Here is a 16,998-nt window from a genome sequence, read left to right as displayed (position 1 = left end):
TCCCTTTAAAACGGGATTGCTGGGAACTCTTGGAAGGGTGTGTGTGTGTGTGTGTGTGTGTGTGTGTGTGTGTGTGTGTGTGTGTGTGTGTGTGTGTGTGTGTTGGGGGGAAGTAAATGCCCCCTCCTGCTGCCTCCCCCCTACCCCCCCCATGTTTGTCCCCACTTGCCCATCACCAGGGGGTTGAGAGGAGTATGACAGGTCTTTGTTGTCTGAATAAAAATCCGTGGCAGCTCCGGGGAGAGAACTCCTCCTACTAAATTATCAAAAATGGGCTGGCTTTAGTCTCTTAACAAATTGGACACAGCTCCGGCGGCAGGAGCAGTCCCCAACCCAACCTACAGGCACTGGGAACTTGCAAGCAGCCAGGGACCGCTGAAAATAGCACTTCTTTTTCTTTCTTTGTGTTCAGAACTATTTTCTTTCTTCACCAGATTTTGTTTTCCTCCCCCCGCTGCAGTTGTTTCCCATTAGTAACTCGATCTCTCAGAGCAGTAAGATCCTCTAGCCTTCGCCTCCTTTCCCCTCCGCCCGTGTTTGTTTGTTTTCCGCACATCTCCTTCAGGGAGTCGCTGGGGCTTTTTTACCCCCCTTCTTTTTTCCTTTCCGAGCAGACCAATTTCCACTCCGTCTGCCTCTTTCTTTCTTCTTCCCTCTCGCCCCCTCGCCCTCTGTCCCCGAGCATCTCCGCAGCCCCCCATCGCGCCGCCTCTGCGGTCCCTGCTTCTCCTTCCCTCGGATGAGCTGAGAGCCACGGGCGTGTGTATATGGAAATAGTGGGGTGCCGAGCAGAAGACAACTCGTGTCCTTTCCGCCCCCCAGCCATGCTCTTCCACGGGATCTCCGGAGGCCACATCCAAGGCATCATGGAGGAGATGGAGCGCAGATCCAAGACCGAGGCCCGCCTGGCCAAAGGCGCCCAGCTCAACGGCCGCGACGCGGTAAGGAAGGGCCGGCGCCGGCGGGAGCCGGGCGCCCGTGCGCGCGCGGGGCAGCCGAGCCGAGCCTCCCCGGTGGCCGACCGAGAATGGCGGCTCGTGGGGGCGTCCGCTCCAGGTTGGCGGGTGGCTTATCTCTGGTCCGCCTGGCTGCAGGGTAAGAAAGGGCTCTTTTCCGATTTGAATTGTCTACGCTCCTGACACCCCGAGCTCGCTCCCCTCTGCCGCAGCTGGTCCCGGGAAAGCAGGGAGAACCGGGCGCGAGAGGATGGGGACTTCCTCTCCTCCGGACCTCAGATTCCCGGGCCCCTCCCCGGCGAGGATCGGCGGCCGGAGGGCGAGCTGGTGCGGGCCACGGGCTGCCGGCGCGCGGCCGAGCGTCCGGGCCGAGCTGAAGCCTGGTGACTCTAGTCCCTGGGTCTGGTGACCGGACATTTGGCGCGGATTAGAATGCGACTGGGCTCCCTCCAGCTCTCCGGATGCTCGGAACGTGGAACCTTCAAACCCCGCGAGTTTCGGGGTCTCTGGCAGCTCATCTGGGCCCTTTGAGTGAGACAGGACTGCGCTCAGCTCTCCGGCCGGGCGGGTATGGTGTGCAGGGGACTCTAATAGAAAATCCGGAGGAGTGGGGCACCTAGCCCAAGAGCAAGAACTTTCCAACCCTTAAACGCTGTGATAGACCACCTCTGTCGATTACATACGTAGGATAAAAGTCATGCCAGCTTAATAAAGAAAACCAATGAATAATCTATGTGCTCGCCTTTCCCACTTACGAGCCGGAGGAGGGAAACTACGAAAGTCTCCGGAAATGATTTCAGCCGAACATAGCTGTGTAGATCCTCAGGCATCACACCGGGAATTGTGGCTCAAACTAAGTCGGTAGACTGCCCTGGGCGGGTCAGCGGTATTTTGGGTCCACCAAGTAGCCGCGTTGGTGGATGTTTCTACATTTGCAAAATGAATTCAATGCAGGCCCTTGTCTGAATAAACGGCGAAACTTTACTTTTCCAGGCCCGCCAGAGTTTCGTGGGGGAAGTCCAACCCATTTCTGCTAGTCCTGAGGGAAATGTACAGCGGTTAACTTCTATTTTTCCCCCTTTTGTGGCTACCCTGTTTAAAAACAAAAAGCAGTAATCCAAACCCGAATTTCACAGCGGGGCTGCGCTTGTTAAGGCGAGGTGTCCCCATCCTTGCTGTGTCGTGGGGACGCAGGCGGAAAGCTTAATTTGGGCATTAAAAAGATTTTCAGGACAAAGATCTCCTGGGTATGTTGATGCCAGGGAAAGAGGGCCCGTGCAGAGGGGATAACGGACCCTCCCCGGGAACAGGCATGGTACACCCTTACTAGGGGAAGGACTAATAACCCTTAAGATTGGAGAACAGCAAGATCTGTCAAATACATCCCGATCAAAACAATGTCGACCAAATTATGAGCACCAGTATAAAAACCTCTCCCTTCCTTTTAATTTCAACGTTGCTTATAAGGATTTAGAGAAATAGCAATGTAATAGTATTTGTTGAAAAAACAGTATGTGCTTGTTCAGATCGCCTTTCCATTCTCCAATAACAATTTCCGTTGTTTTATTTCGTGCGCACCGGAACCCACAATTTTTAACTTTTAATTATTCGAGTTTGGAAACATCCACCAAACTATAGTCCGTGCGCTCCTAGCCCTTTCGAAACAGGCTCTAGGTGGCCGGCGCGTGTTTTTAGGTTAAGTCCGGGAGGGACGCGGACGCCGCGTTCAGGCGGACGCAGTAGAAAGCGTGCGAGTCGCAGAGGGAAAAACTGCAAATGTTCCTCCGACGTTTGCCTTTGCGCAGGGGCCCCTGACCTTGCAGCGCTGGCAGAGGCCGAGGGCTGGCGCCGCGAAGGGTACCCGCGTGGGGCGGCCCCGCGCGCCCTCCTGACGCCGCGCGCGCTTCCTTGCAGGGGATGCCTCCGTTGAGCCCTGAGAAGCCCGCCCTGTGCGCCGGCTGCGGGGGCAAGATAGCCGACAGGTACTACCTGCTGGCCGTGGACAAGCAGTGGCACCTGAGGTGCCTGAAATGCTGTGAATGTAAGCTGGCCCTCGAGTCCGAGCTCACCTGCTTCGCCAAGGACGGTAGCATTTACTGCAAGGAGGACTACTACAGGTATTCCCACCCCTATCCCTTACGCCCTGGCACACCTGGAGGGGTCACCTGCCCGAGCCCCGGAGTCCCCTCCCTGTTCCCAGCCTTTGGTCCCTTGGGGGTACTCTTACCAGCCCCCAGACCAGAGAAGCCCACCGCGTGCGCCTTCAAGCTGCAGCATCCCCATCCCCGCCGGACGCGCGGGGAAGATGCGCGCGGACCGGGGCACCCAAGGTCCAGAGCTTGATCAGCGACTATCCCGCTCAGGGGGCGCTTGGCAGCTCGGCCGAGGGGATTGGGCAAATCTCGGAAGGGTAAATGAACGTTTCTCGGTCCACCGAGACGAAAGCGGTTTTTTTTTTTTTTTCCGTTTACTACGAACTAAGCAAGGCCCGTGCCTTGGAACTCAACTGGTGGCCGGAACAGCAGCAACTGGTGGCAGGTTTTCGCGGGGGGGGGGGGGGCGGGAACTCACGTAAAGGACCATGAAAAGGAGTGATCGCTGTCGCCGAAACTCAGGCCTCTCAGTTCCGAGATGCCGTTCCCGCTGGTTGGAACCTGCCCACCAGCCTCGAGAGACGCCGGAGAGTCAAGTCGCCGGCAGCTTGTTTATTGATTCTTCCCAGGTCTGCTTTTGGACTGGGGACGCGAGTGTTGTGCAGGGACTCGACTCCGCTCTCGGCTGAGGCGAGAAAAGTGGTTAAAAAAGAATTAGTTTCCCTCTGCAAAACTGTCCTTTTTCTTCCAGGGCCGTGTCTGAATGCTTTCAGGCACGCTCACGCTTCCATAAATAGTAACACCCTTCCTTTGTATGTTTTGTAATCGAGGAAACGTTTTCACTTGACATCGCAATGTAATATTCTTAACATAGTGTTGTGAGTTAGCCAGTGCAGGGTTTGTTTTTGGTTTTGTTTTTGCTTTTTAAAATTTTCACTTTACAGAGAAGAAAATGGAGAATCAGTTACCCGATTCTTCTGAATTTAATGCAAGGGTTCTTTGTCTTGTTCACCACAGCAGGTCAATGAGCAAATAAAATTAATGTCCAAGTGGGCGTGGGTCCTCCCCTCCCGGACCCCTCCCAGGTCTCAGTCTTGGGCCACTGCTGACCATGCACCAGGTGTCACAGTGGGAGGTGGCCCTGCCTTTGCCTCCACCAGCGCCCTGACTCGACTGTTTCCTTCCAGAAGGTTCTCTGTGCAGAGATGTGCCCGCTGCCACCTTGGCATCTCCGCCTCCGAGATGGTCATGCGCGCCCGAGACTCCGTCTACCACCTGAGCTGTTTCACCTGCTCCACCTGCAACAAGACCCTGACCACGGGCGATCATTTTGGCATGAAGGACAGCCTGGTGTACTGTCGCGCCCACTTCGAGACCCTCTTGCAAGGGGAGTATCCACCTCAGCTGAGCTACACCGAGCTGGCGGCCAAGAGCGGCGGCTTGGCCCTGCCTTACTTCAACGGCGCTGGCACCGTGCAGAAGGGGCGGCCCCGGAAGCGGAAGAGCCCCGCGCTGGGGGTGGACATCGTCAGTTACAACTCAGGTGGGCGCCCAGCCCCTCCCCAGTGCCCCCGTAGCCCTAACCTCCTCTGCTCAGAGGAGAATTCTATCCAGCTCCTTCCCGTCCAAGACCTGGCTGCAAGACGGTGCTTTCCTTAGCACGACCCTTTTCTCACTACAGCTCCCTTTCACTCAGAAAAAAGGGAGAGGTGGAGAGAGGGAAAGAGGGAGAGAAGAGGGGGAGGGGAGAGGGAGAACAGGTGAGAGAGACCTTTCTGTAGTTTGGGGCAGAAAACACATTCATAAGGCTGCAATGACTTCCCAGAAACAGGCCAAGCCAAATCCTTGTTGCCCATTAGTTAATGAGCCCATTAGTTTCTGGCTCCCAGTTGGAGCAAAACAGCCCCAGGGCAATTCCTGAGTGGAGGCCAAATTATAGATCCTGGAGGAGGTTTCCCTAGAAAGGGCAGAGGCTGTGGTCACCAGCCCAGAGTTAATCAGGGAAACAGTTGGCAAGAGTGTTGAAAAACCAAATCCCTGATCTTGGTGAAAAGCAACTGTAGGGGCGGGAGTCACTCTCCACAGCTGAGTTGGCCTGCTCCTTCCCTGGGTCAGGGGACCCATCCAGCCAGATCCTTCCCTGTGGGATAAACCATCCAGACACCCAGACCGCCCTGAAGACTGGAAGAACCTCCAGGTCAGGCCCTCTGAGGAGGCTTAGTGGTGTCACAGGCTGCTCTTCTGTCCTCCTCCAGCTTTCTCTCTTAATTCAAAACAAAATGCAGGCAACAGGCCAGAGAGCACGCTTTCCTCCTTGCTTTGGGAGGCGCACACGTTATCATTCATCAATCTCTCTCATTCACCGGTTTCTCATTGTTGGTAGCCCGCCCTCACCTGCCATCCCCCAGGTGAGGATGGTGACAGGCCCTGAGGACCACAGTCTAACTCCAAGAGGGGTGGGAGCTCTTCCAGTGAGTCCCAGCCACTGGAAAAGAGGTTCCAGAAAGCCCTAGGATAACTCTGGGACAACCTAAGAGTTGGTTTAGCTGCTCTGATGCCCTGTCCCCTGGCCTGGCCCCAGATGGAAACCTCAGCAGGCAGGAGACTCAGGCCAGGGGAGTCCATTCTATTGGGAAGGACCTTGGGGACCTCATGTTGGCAACCCCTGTCTGTTACAATGAGCACCCAGATACCAGCCAAAGGGTGTGCGCCCAGAGCACGGATCTTGCCTGTTTTTCTCTTCCAGTTCCCACGTGCCTGGTGTGGTGTGTGAGCCACTGTGGCTCAATGGTAAAGGGACACTGTCCCGTCAGATAAGTGACTTGCCCAGGGTCACACAGCCAGTGTGTGCTAGAGGAATCTGGAGTCCTGCTCGGGCCCACAGCTTTCAGGGTCCCCGCAGGCTGAGTGGGCTCTGCCCAGCTCTTTCCTCGGCTTCCTCCTGGTTCTAGGGAGGTTTTCACAGAAAAGGCGCAGCGGGTGGTGTCCCAAGGAGCGGGGACCCAGCGTGACTGTACTGGTCCCAGGGGGTTCAAACCCGGGTCACTGGGCAGAGGCGGAGGGCCGGCTGCCGGCTGAGACCCTGACCGGCTGGGTTGGTGTCGCGCAGCGGGCGCACTCCCGGGCTTTGCCAACACCCCGCCGGTCGGGCTGCGCACTGCCCTTGCTGTGCCCGAGGCTGGGGCTCTGGTTTGGGGCCACGGTGCCCAGCGCGCTTACTTGGGCTCCTTTGATGCGTGGTCCCCGGGGCAGGCTGGGCAGGGCACTAATTGTTCTCTGTTAATAGAAGATGACATCGGAATCTCCAGCCACAGACCAAGGCCCTAATGCCCTAATTAGAGTGAGAGAGATTGACACAGAGAGAGAGAGAGAGAGAGAGAGCGAGAGAAACTAGCCAGGCTTTTGGAGACAGGGAAGCCCTCAGCCCAGAGAAGGTCCAGAAGTGTGGGGAGGAGATTTCTAGCCAAAGGTGGCAAAAGCCTGGGCTTTCGCTTGTTTGTTTAACCTAATTAGCTACGTTTGATTTCGCCTTGATCTTACTTTATGTGAGAAAGATCCACAGAGCTTTAGGGTCAAGAAAATTGTGCTTCTCCGAGGAGAACTAGAGAGTACACATTTATTTCTTAGAAAGAACGAAAATCTCTTTCCACTTAGGCCTTTAGTTTGCAAATTAGTGCTGCTACAAGGTTATGGAGAAAGTTGGTGCTCTCGTTCATCAAGGAGGGAAAAGTAAGGGAGGGGCCTCCCTGACCCCAGGGAGTTTGTAGATCACACCACTGCAGAGCCGGTGCCTCTTAATTAACATCCGCCTCCTCCCTTCTGGACTTTTCCCAGATACGAGCAAATAGCGTATAGTTAAGATCAGGTGAAAATGATCTAGAGAAATTGGGTTAAAGATGCCTGACCAGAAATCAATCTGCCATTAAAAAAAAGTTTATGAATCCAACGTCAGTTTGTTATTATAAGACTAGCCAAAGAAACACTTCAGTGCATTAAAAACACGTTAAAGGGCAGACAGTAAAATGCACTCGCGGTTTTAGCTCATTATTTTAGCTTTCTTTGGAGCCATCTCTGCTTAAGTGTAAATCTCAGAAAAGACTAATGTTGATACTAAACACATCTAATTTATACACTGATATATTTTCAAACAAATGTACACAGAATATGTTTATGATTCAGACTTCCAGAGATGGGAAGCTTGGCAAAGATCAGAGAGTGCTCGGCATAAGGCAAACGCCTTTTCATGACACTCTTCCTGATGTAGTTTGTAGCTCTTTGTGCAGATATCAGGCAGGTATTTTAGAAAGAGACCTGGAAAGTGTATCTGGGATGCTGGATTGAAATGCAGCCCTCCAGGGTGAGAAGAGGATTTAGTCTAGGGCAGGTAGCTCTTGTTTGGGTAATTTAACATTAATTGAGAGACTAAATTTTTGCCACTTCGCGGAATCTCCCTCCTTAGGGTCTTTATTGGCTTCCAAACTTCAAAAGCTGCCTGCAGTCATTAAATTTGCCTGGCACTGACCCCTAGTGGTCTCCCAGGGATCAGTTTTCAGAAGGTTACACACCTGCAGAATAGAAACTCACTTCAGGATAGGGGACCATTCCATAAATGACCGGAGAATAAAATATTTAGATCTTCTTATTAACTTTATAGTGCCAGATGTGTACTTACAGGTGTATGTTTAAGACAGTTTTAAGAGATTTATCATCTCATCTCATAATTCGGGGGGAAGAAAACCCCTGTAGCTTTAAAAGTAGACCCTGGGGAAACGCAATCACTTGCAAGTTTATGTGAGGCATTCATAGTGAAACACAAGTAATTTAGGCCAATGCACTGCGTTACTCTGTAGATGACATAGATTGCTCTATTAGTTCACATAATATAACTGATCACACAGTTTATCTGTTTATATTAATACCAGTTTAATAAAGAGCTAACAATCTTTTTGCACAGTGAATTGTATTCTATGTGAAAACAAGTCCCATAATTGTGTTTAATACACTATAATTCTCTGCTGAGTTCTTAATGAGCAATAATGGATATAGAATGCATATTCAGAGAAGCAATTTTATCAAACCTGTCTATAATTTTTTTCATAAACTTCATTTTAAAGACTAATGAGTATATAGTTAGGATAGGAATCAAACCCATTTCTAAGAAATAATAACTTGGGTGGGGGTGGATGGTTAAGGGCATTACTTACGTACCAAGTTAAGTCTTCTACCTCAAGTGTAATATTCCATTTAATGTGCTATTCAGGAAGGGTTACACATCACTCACCTATGACAGAATTGAAATCTTACTTGAAGAAGCCTCCAATGACTAAGGTGTGCCTCTTTGACTGTTTTGGTGTGGCTTCATTTATAATCTGGTTGTGAAATATAGCTCAGTTTACTGGAGATAAATATAGTTTTATAGTAGGTCATGAGATGCTGTTTCATCCATTTGAGGATACAAAAGTGCAATTCTGTAGAATATTTGAACTTGACATCTCTCCCCGGGGATGCAATAGGATAAAATGTAAAGCATATTCTCTCTCTTATTTCTGGGTACAAGTTACCCTTTCTGGTGGAGTTTAAGGAGCCTCTGTTCAACATTTGGCTGCATATATCTAACTTGCATTCCATTTCAAGTTGATTTGACTTTGCATTTATAGTCACTCGTGATTTTACGGATGAACAAAGATTCAAAATCTTGATCGAATACTCGTTGAGTTCCTGGCCCTGTGCATGACTTAGAGGACCCGATGGTGAACATGATAGAGCCTTTCTCTCCATGAACTCAATTGCTCTTTTGCCAAGTGTGCCGTCTTTATGGATTTCATGGAAATATGAACAAAGGAGACATTAGTCCATGCCTAGTCTTGTTACGTTAGGGAGAATTTCTTAAGTGGATTTTGTGATGCAGCTGACTCTTGTTGATGACTATAAAACTACTGGGTTTCTGTATATATACTGATTTACTAAAAGTGTTTTTTAAAAAGTAATTGTAACCAGAGCATAGCAGGCAAATACTATTTTCTCAAGCAGAATGAAAGAGGTAATAGTAAGAGATGTCTCACTTCCTTCAAGATTCAGGTTTCTCCCCCCCATCTCCCCCAGGGAAACGACCAGGTTGACTTTAGATATTCTATTATAATGCACTAACATGCACGATGATCAGTGTGAATATATATGAGATAAACATCTGAAGTAAGGTTTAAAGGGAAAAAAAAAACCCTGCCATGCCCTTTAAGTTGCGAAGTTGGCTGAATCAGTAAATATTTAGCAAAATGTTTTCATTTTGTAATCATATTTCTTATGCAGAGCCAGTAGGTTATTGGAAATGACCTCTTAAATGCACATCTTTACATCCTGAGGATAAGGACTTTGAGGCTTGTTTCAAAGGCAGGGTTGTTTTGCCCTCAGTGTTGAGGGAGCTGTGCAAGGGGGGCTGTGATGCCGCCCTCCTTCTGCCCTGCCAGCCAGGGACACAGCTCAACCCGCCTCCATACCACGTGCCAGAGCAGACGGGGCCATGATCCTAGAGGGACGTCAGAGCCTCTGAACTGGGAGCTGTGGGGTGCGCTGCAGGCATGAACCGAGGGAAGAAAAGTCTGCGCTCTTTCTCTTTCAGAAATATTTACTAAAATAACTCCAAGGGAAAACTATTTTCATCCTGGTTAGCCCTACGCTAAGCAGTTATAGCTAAAAGCCCTCAAAAATAATATTCCTACGGTTACATAAGAATCCTGCAAATTTGTATTTTCTAACTTCTCTCCCTTGTCCAGCCACTTTTTAACTTTTTCTGGAAACGTTCTAGGATTAGCAGAAAAGGCTAAAAATTGGAACACAGATTCTTAATGCGTTGGGGGGCTCTCCCAGACCTTCAGATGTGAGAGAGCTGAAATTACTCGCTCGCGTATCTTTCATGCCTTCAGAGAATACACCTCATCTCACAAATACAGACAAAACGTGGAGTCTCTAAAAACTGTGTGTGGAGCGGTGGTATGCTGATACACATAAATATAGTAGAAAAGGGTTTTTTCCTTTTCCCTCTTGGAGAATATTTCTCTCCCTCCCACACTTACAGCTTATTCATCTTTTCAAGGTTTTCTAGCAACCATTAAGCCGAAGAGGGGATTTATCTAATCTTTTTCTTCTACCTAAACTTCGGGTGTGTCCACATGAACAGACTAGTTTGGAGGTCGTGGGCAATTAACCTCTTTCTTTTGTCTGGCTCCCACTCATAATTGGGTCGACAGCTTTTTCCACCGTTGTTGTCCTGTCGTGACATTATCATGCCACCTGCCATCTTCTCAGCTAACGCAGGACTTTCCACTGAGCCCCTGTTTGTCCACTGTGACTGCAACAGGTTGTAACGAGAATGAGGCCGACCATCTGGACCGAGATCAGCAGCCTTACCCGCCCTCGCAGAAGACCAAGCGCATGCGCACCTCCTTCAAGCATCACCAGCTCCGGACCATGAAATCCTACTTTGCCATCAACCACAACCCGGACGCCAAGGACCTCAAGCAGCTTGCTCAGAAAACAGGCCTGACCAAAAGAGTTTTGCAGGTAAGAAACCTCCATCATTGGCTGTGTATACATCTTCCCCTTGCAGTAAAAATAGTTCTCTTCCCTGTTTGTAGTGATACGGCTATTTCCTGTACTCCTTCTCATTAGTCTACTTAGTTAGCTCCCTAGAGGGTACTGAGAGGTACCCTGTCAGGTAACTCCCTCAGTTGCTCTAGGTAACTCCCTAGAGAGTGTACTGAGATTTTGCAGGGGCTTTCCGGAGACTGCCCAAAGAGAGACTCAGGGTCTTCTGAGATGCAGCCACATTCTCCCTGCAGATGGACAGACGGGTGCACCAAAGCCAGTTCAGCTTGCCTAGCTGCTCTGCAAACGCGGGTGACGTTATCTGCGCAAGCTGTGGCTTTGGAGACAACGTTCACATTAGGGTCAGTGCACAGACTTGGCGGGGGGACCTGCTGGCGCTGTCTTACTTCAGCACGCTCTTGGCAGCCTCACTACCTGTTGTGAGCTTCCAAATTCAAGACGACCCTTTTTGTCAACTCCTGAAAAGCCACAAGTATGGTTAGTGTCTTGGCAACCACTTGGAGAAAGTATTTTCCCATTTTAACCAACCATATTTCACAACTAAATACCGGGAGTGATATCTGCCGTCCAACTGCTTTCCTAAACTCATCATGGTAAGAATATGTAACTAGAGACATGATAGTGGGTTGCTGTGGGTCACCTGTGATACTCTTACACTTTTCAGTGACAAATAGCAGGCATTTAAAATTCCACCCGCCAGTTTCCGGTTGCTTGGAGTCTGTGGCCCTCGGGGTTTTTCCTATGCAAGTAATACTTGCCATGTGTCAGACTCAAGAATAGGCTGAAATCTGTTTCAATGATGTTCATTTCATGCGAGTGATTCTTACTTTGTGAACCATTCCCTGACCTCGCCTGCCCTCATTCTCAAAAAGACAGTAGTTGAGGAATCAGGGTGTGTTTCCCCCTCTTCATCTCTGTGCCTTCATTTCCCCACGGTATCTCCACTTAAGCATCCGTAGCCCCCAAGCGGCAGTTGTTAATGCTGGGGCGGGGGCACACGTGCTGCTCAGAGGGTGTCCGTAGTCGTACTGGAATTACTCTGTTTTAAAAGAAAGCAAAAAAAAAAAAAAAAAAAAAAAGGCCCTGCTTTCCCAAGAAAAATAAACAATTATATTTAAAAGAGAAACATATCCAAAAAAAAAAAGAAAAAAGAAAAAAAGGAAAGAGAGAGAGAAAAAAAAGAAGTATAAAAATAAACATCGGTAAAGAAATCCATTGGGATTGGTTTGCAGGTTTGGTTCCAAAACGCACGAGCCAAATTCAGAAGGAACCTTTTGCGGCAGGAGAATGGGGGTGTTGATAAAGCTGATGGCACGTCGCTTCCGGCCCCGCCCTCAGCAGACAGCGGCGCGCTCAGTCCACCCGGCACTGCGACCACTTTAACAGACCTGACCAATCCCACTATCACTGTAGTGACAGCCGTGACCTCTAACATGGACAGCCGCGAATCCGGAAGCCCCTCGCAAACTACCTTAACGAACCTTTTCTAACATTGGTGTTTTTTTTTTTTTTAATTCTTCCTCTTCTTTTTATTATTATTCTAATGATTATTTTATTATTTACAAGACTTTTTCTTTTTTTCCCTAACCCACAAGATACTTGGGAAATAAAAACAACAGCTTGGTGTGTAGCCTCTGCAGCCACTTGGCAAATGAGTTTACAGTATTGTCTCCTTTACAAAGTGTATTTTTTTTTTTGTCTACAAAGTGTATTTGGATTTAAAAAAAATTAATTAGCTCTTTCAGTCGGTAAGGGGAGTTTGGGAATCATTCTAATAAGTGCCTCTTAAAATTGTATGTTACTTATTTCCAGAATCTCGAAGAAAAAAAAAGAGTGGTATTATGATGGGCAAATAATCATATTCCCGGTTATATAATTAGGTTAATAAAGAATCAGATAATTATTAAAATTATTTTTTTAATCTTGCAATTGTACGTGTACTTACGGAATTTTGAAAATTTCATATTGTCTTTTTTAAAATTTTAAAATGGAAAAAACATGTTTTGATTATTCCTTTTTTTTTTTTTTACAATTGAGGAATATGATTAAACAAGAGCATTAAGGATAGCAAATCTAAATATTAAGGATTAATTAGGTGGGAAATCTAACCAGGAATGTGACTCTTTTTTTCTCTTAGGGTGTACATCCCAACAAAACTTTCTTATTAGTTAGTTATTGCTTGTCAACATTTGAAAAATACTTAAACCTCCTGTGTATCCATGAAAATTCCAAACAGAATTTGAAATTCTATACTTTTAACCTCCTCAAGCTAAAAATGATAGTTATAAAACCATTCTTTCTAAATTATTTTTTTCCCAGGGAAAATGGAAATAAGCAAAATATAATTTTTTAAGAAGTTAAAAAAAACAGTATAATTTAATCAATAGCTCTTAATTGGCTTCAGCTGTACCATGATATTGTATCTGGCATTCTATACAAATAATGTTTTAAAAAAACAACTTAGTAACATGCTAGCAATGAGAATTCTTTGGTTTTGTTTTGCTTCATTTTACTTTGACACAGGTTGATGTATTTTTCAGAAAAAAAAATTTCTGACAGTAGAGATTTGAGGTTCTTAGTTTTAAAGTAGATAAACTCAGAAGCCTTGTGGATGCTGATCTGAATATATTTCCTAGTTTACAGTAGCATTTTTTTTTCTTTTAATTTAAGCTAAAATCTTAATGGTCTGGGCAGTGGTGAATGTTCATCTATATGCTTCTGTTGTAGTTAAATACCAATTAGATTGTGGATTTCCTAAAAAAAATAAAAATAAAAAAGAAGTCAAGATATATGTCTTGCTTTAGTGGATTGTTAAGAATAACTTTGCACATGTTCTCCACTTTTTGGACCCCTTAAATCTCCTCTGGTGGTCGAAGTGGCTATTTAATAGATTTTAAAGGTGTCCTTCTGGCTGTATAAATGTGTGGTTACATATTGACAGTTCACTGCCCACATTAAAGTGCATTATTGTAACTTTTGCTCAGGGTCTTTAGAAAATTAGCACAGAAAGTAGCTTATTTTTTAAAAAAAGATGATGGAAGATAACACTGTAACAGAAGAAGGTGTGATTGCCATTATATATTTAGCAAGTGTGGTTATCATCTTATATGGAGCTTAAATCTTGACTTTTCATATTTCTATTACATTTTGGGCATTTACCACTAACCAGACCAAACAACCTTGGTAAGGCTGAGATCTTATTAATACACTTTTACAGGTAAAATATTGATACTTATAAATTTTGTTCTTTGACAGAACAATATATGGTACTATAGATCTACTTTATTAAGTAGACTAATTATAACTCAGTTCTCCTATGTGCCTTATGAGATAACTTGGAAGTAAGTTTGTGAAAAATCAGGATATATGTGTTGTTTGTTAAATTAACTGTTTTAAGCCCTTTTGACACCTCACTAGTTTTGTACTGTTTTACCTCTTATTTCTGAAACTCTTTTTATGGTGTATCCTGTTAGAGGGGACAAACATGTCATAGAAAGCAGTTGTGCACTCTTCCCAATATAGTTGATAAATTCAATAATCTTATATATGGAGCTTCGTGTTTATAGTACAGTAAGTGGTCTAGCAAAATTGTCCATGTTTCTTTGTTTATTGATAAATGCATTGTATAGAAACTATTTCCCCTAAATATTTATGGACCAAACAATTGTGATATATCCTATTAAATTTGTGTGAATAAACGATTTTGAATCTAAGGAGTTTTATTTCCCATTAGTTTTACTTAAGGCTTAACTGTACTAGTGTGTTTTCAATTGTCTATTTGTAAAAGCTATTAAAACGGTAATATGAAAAATTTTAGATATGCAAACATACAAATAGCTTTTAGATTTCCAAACTTCTGATTCATTTTAAATTACCATTGCATATGTAGTGTAATTCAACTTAGAATTACCTTTAAATATATTTTCCTACAATAAAAGTAATGCCCCACTGATTTGACTCAGCCTGATTTTTAGAATTAAAAAAAAGATAATTAGCAGATAAAGTAATTGCATGAAAAGAAACCTTAAATATGATTAAGTTTAATGTTAGGTCTATTGAGCACAAATGGATATTTGTAAATCTAAATAGAAATTGCAGACCCCTAAAAGCCAAGTTGCTCTGTAGTTAATAAATTGTCACTATGATTTTTTTCAGGGAGAACAAATCTTGGGGCATTACAGCCAAACATCCCGACGTTTGAAAATTCCCTAAAGTATTAAAAGAAGGGGAAAAGTTTGATCGGAAATCCACTGCAGTGAAGACAAAGACAATATTAGGTTATGATAATCATACATTTAAAAATCTATTGAGCCAAAAAAAGAGAGACAGAGAGAGAGAGAGACAGAGAGAGAGAGAGAGAAAGAGAGAGAGAGAGAGACCGGGAGACTTAAATGTCATTTACTGAATGTTAACAAAACTTCTGTTCTTTATGATGTCTAACACAAATGGAGGCTTAAAATTATATGGTTTTAAACAAAATTAGATAAATCGTGTATAAATCAGAGCAACCAGGCAGTAATATGCCCACCCCATATTTGAAGAAAATTATTGAATAAAAAATTCCCACACATTTGTCAAGCACAGTAGTTGTAAAATAAAATCCAAAAAACATTCATTTCACCTGCTTGCTAATGTGTATTAGTCCTCTCTGTTAATGGCATTTTCCAATTGTAAATTCAAAGAAAAGCTATCACTCATTTAAGAGTATAGGAATCAAAATCCAGTGATTTTAGTATTATTGTTTATTACTTCCTTTTTAAACAGAAATCTCTGCATGCACTTTTACATCTGTCACTTCTAGTGTACATCTCTGTATGATGACTAATCTTTGCTGTTTCTTGTATGATAAATAGCTTTCATTAATAAACATTTTATTTGATGGAAACATAGTTAACTTTATGTTAAACACACACTTTTGAAATTAATTTGGAACACTGTCTTAAAAGACAGCACAATACATTTCCAACTTGTTATACTTAGGAAAAAGCCCAAATGATATAATGAGGTTAAATTCTGGTAATCTAGGATAAAATTATTTACTTGGTTTTTGACGTCTCATGACTTTTTATTAGTTGTATTCACTTGACACATGGACTAAAAATATTTTTTAAAAGAACAAAGAAAACCCAAATTACAACAAAAATAAACCTCAATATACTGTCATGTAAAATTTCAGCAACTTTTTTAGGTAATTAGGGTAAAATTTATAGATCCTCTGTAAGTTTACATGTTTGCTATGCAATGAGCAAATTTATTGAAAGTATACAAATATATTCTGAACTATGACAAGATCCAATCTTTGCATAGTTCAAACTACATATGATATCACAAACAAAAGAGCAAGTGGAAAGAAAAACAAATGTTTAGGAATGAGGTTTTTTAATTGTTAAAGGGATATTTGAAGACAGAATTTTTTTAACTATTCATATTTAGCTGTATATCCAAAGCATATGTTAAACAAATTAACATATAACTTTCCAGAAAAATTTTCATTATGATGAAATTTTTATTATATACAAATGAACCCTATGTAAATGATGTAACTTTTATGAATGATAGTGTAAATATTTCACTTACATGTATTCTCAGAATTTTGAATGTTTTCTTAAGTGCTTTCGCTTCCTGAATACTAAAAAAGAAAAAAAAAAATTAAAAAGAGAGAGCAACTTACTAATAAAAGAAAAAAAAACAATGCACCATGACAAGTAGACTATTTTGAGTGATCATGAAACATGTTGGTTTTGTCAGTAACTTGAATGTTTATGCCTCATTGAAACCTCATCCACGGCTATTGTAACTTAAATAGATTTTCCAATACATTTCCAGCCAGTTTATTCCAATCCTTGTCCTGTAGCTTTGCCGCCTTTCCCCGTGCTGTCACCTGCGGCAGTTTCGTTTAGAAATATTTTGGAACTTCACCTGGTTTTACAGACCTTTAAATATTTCTCTGGAATGTGAAATGTGGGAAGAGACCACAGAGGGAAAGAACATAACTGAAATTAGACATCTGAAAAAAATAATACACATTCGAAACAGGCACATTTTTAAAGAGGAAAGGAAAGGAGCGTTAATTATGTGAGTGGGAAGAGAAAAAAGCATATGATGCTGAATCCGAAGGTCCGTGGTGCTTTTCTGTGATGGACAGCGGTCTCTGAGTCTGCAAAACTGCACCCTTACTGTCTGGCATGGAAGAGAAAGACGCGGACTTCTTGGTTGGGGGCAGGGCACTATATTTTTGTAGCTTCTACCTCCCAAAGGCTTGGGTTAGTCTACTTCTTGCAAATTGATCTTGGGCACAAAACGCTTCACTGGGAGTCAGCATCTGTCGGCTTTGGTGAGTTGCCACG

General features: G+C 44.4%; 1 protein-coding gene across 2 annotated transcripts; it reads left to right on the top strand.

The window, feature by feature from the left end:
* Positions 1–184: 184 nt before the first annotated feature.
* Positions 185–15,460, top strand: LHX9 (LIM homeobox 9). Of its 2 annotated transcripts, none has more exons than XM_030761767.2 (5): positions 185–941; positions 2,871–3,073; positions 4,237–4,592; positions 10,404–10,606; positions 14,807–15,460. In XM_030761767.2, the coding sequence occupies exons 1-5, from the start codon at positions 768–770 to the stop codon at positions 14,861–14,863; spliced, it is 993 nt and encodes a 330-aa protein (XP_030617627.1). In that variant the 5' UTR covers positions 185–767; the 3' UTR covers positions 14,864–15,460. The 2 variants fall into 2 exon arrangements, with proteins under 2 accessions (XP_030617627.1, XP_022434862.1); XM_022579154.2 differs by lacking the exon at positions 14,807–15,460 and adding an exon at positions 11,884–13,147.
* The last annotated feature ends 1,538 nt before the right edge of the window (positions 15,461–16,998 follow it).

Source organism: Delphinapterus leucas, chromosome 1 (genome assembly GCF_059928025.1).
Source record: "Delphinapterus leucas isolate spDelLeu-1000000601 "Yukka" chromosome 1, BTC_Dleu_Yukka2, whole genome shotgun sequence".
Taxonomy (NCBI): domain Eukaryota; kingdom Metazoa; phylum Chordata; class Mammalia; order Artiodactyla; family Monodontidae; genus Delphinapterus; species Delphinapterus leucas.
Note: the sequence above shows the minus strand (reverse complement) of the source record. Positions and strands in the feature narration are given on the sequence as shown.

Excerpts from the sequence above, each read along its gene's own strand:
- LHX9 (XM_022579154.2), top strand. The coding sequence starts at position 768 with ATGGAAATAGTGGGGTGCCGAGCAGAAGACAACTCGTGTCCTTTCCGC. Across the intron at positions 942-2,870 it reads AGCTCAACGGCCGCGACGCG|GGGATGCCTCCGTTGAGCCC; the intron begins GTAAGGAAGGGC and ends GCTTCCTTGCAG. Across the intron at positions 4,593-10,403 it reads CATCGTCAGTTACAACTCAG|GTTGTAACGAGAATGAGGCC; the intron begins GTGGGCGCCCAG and ends TGACTGCAACAG.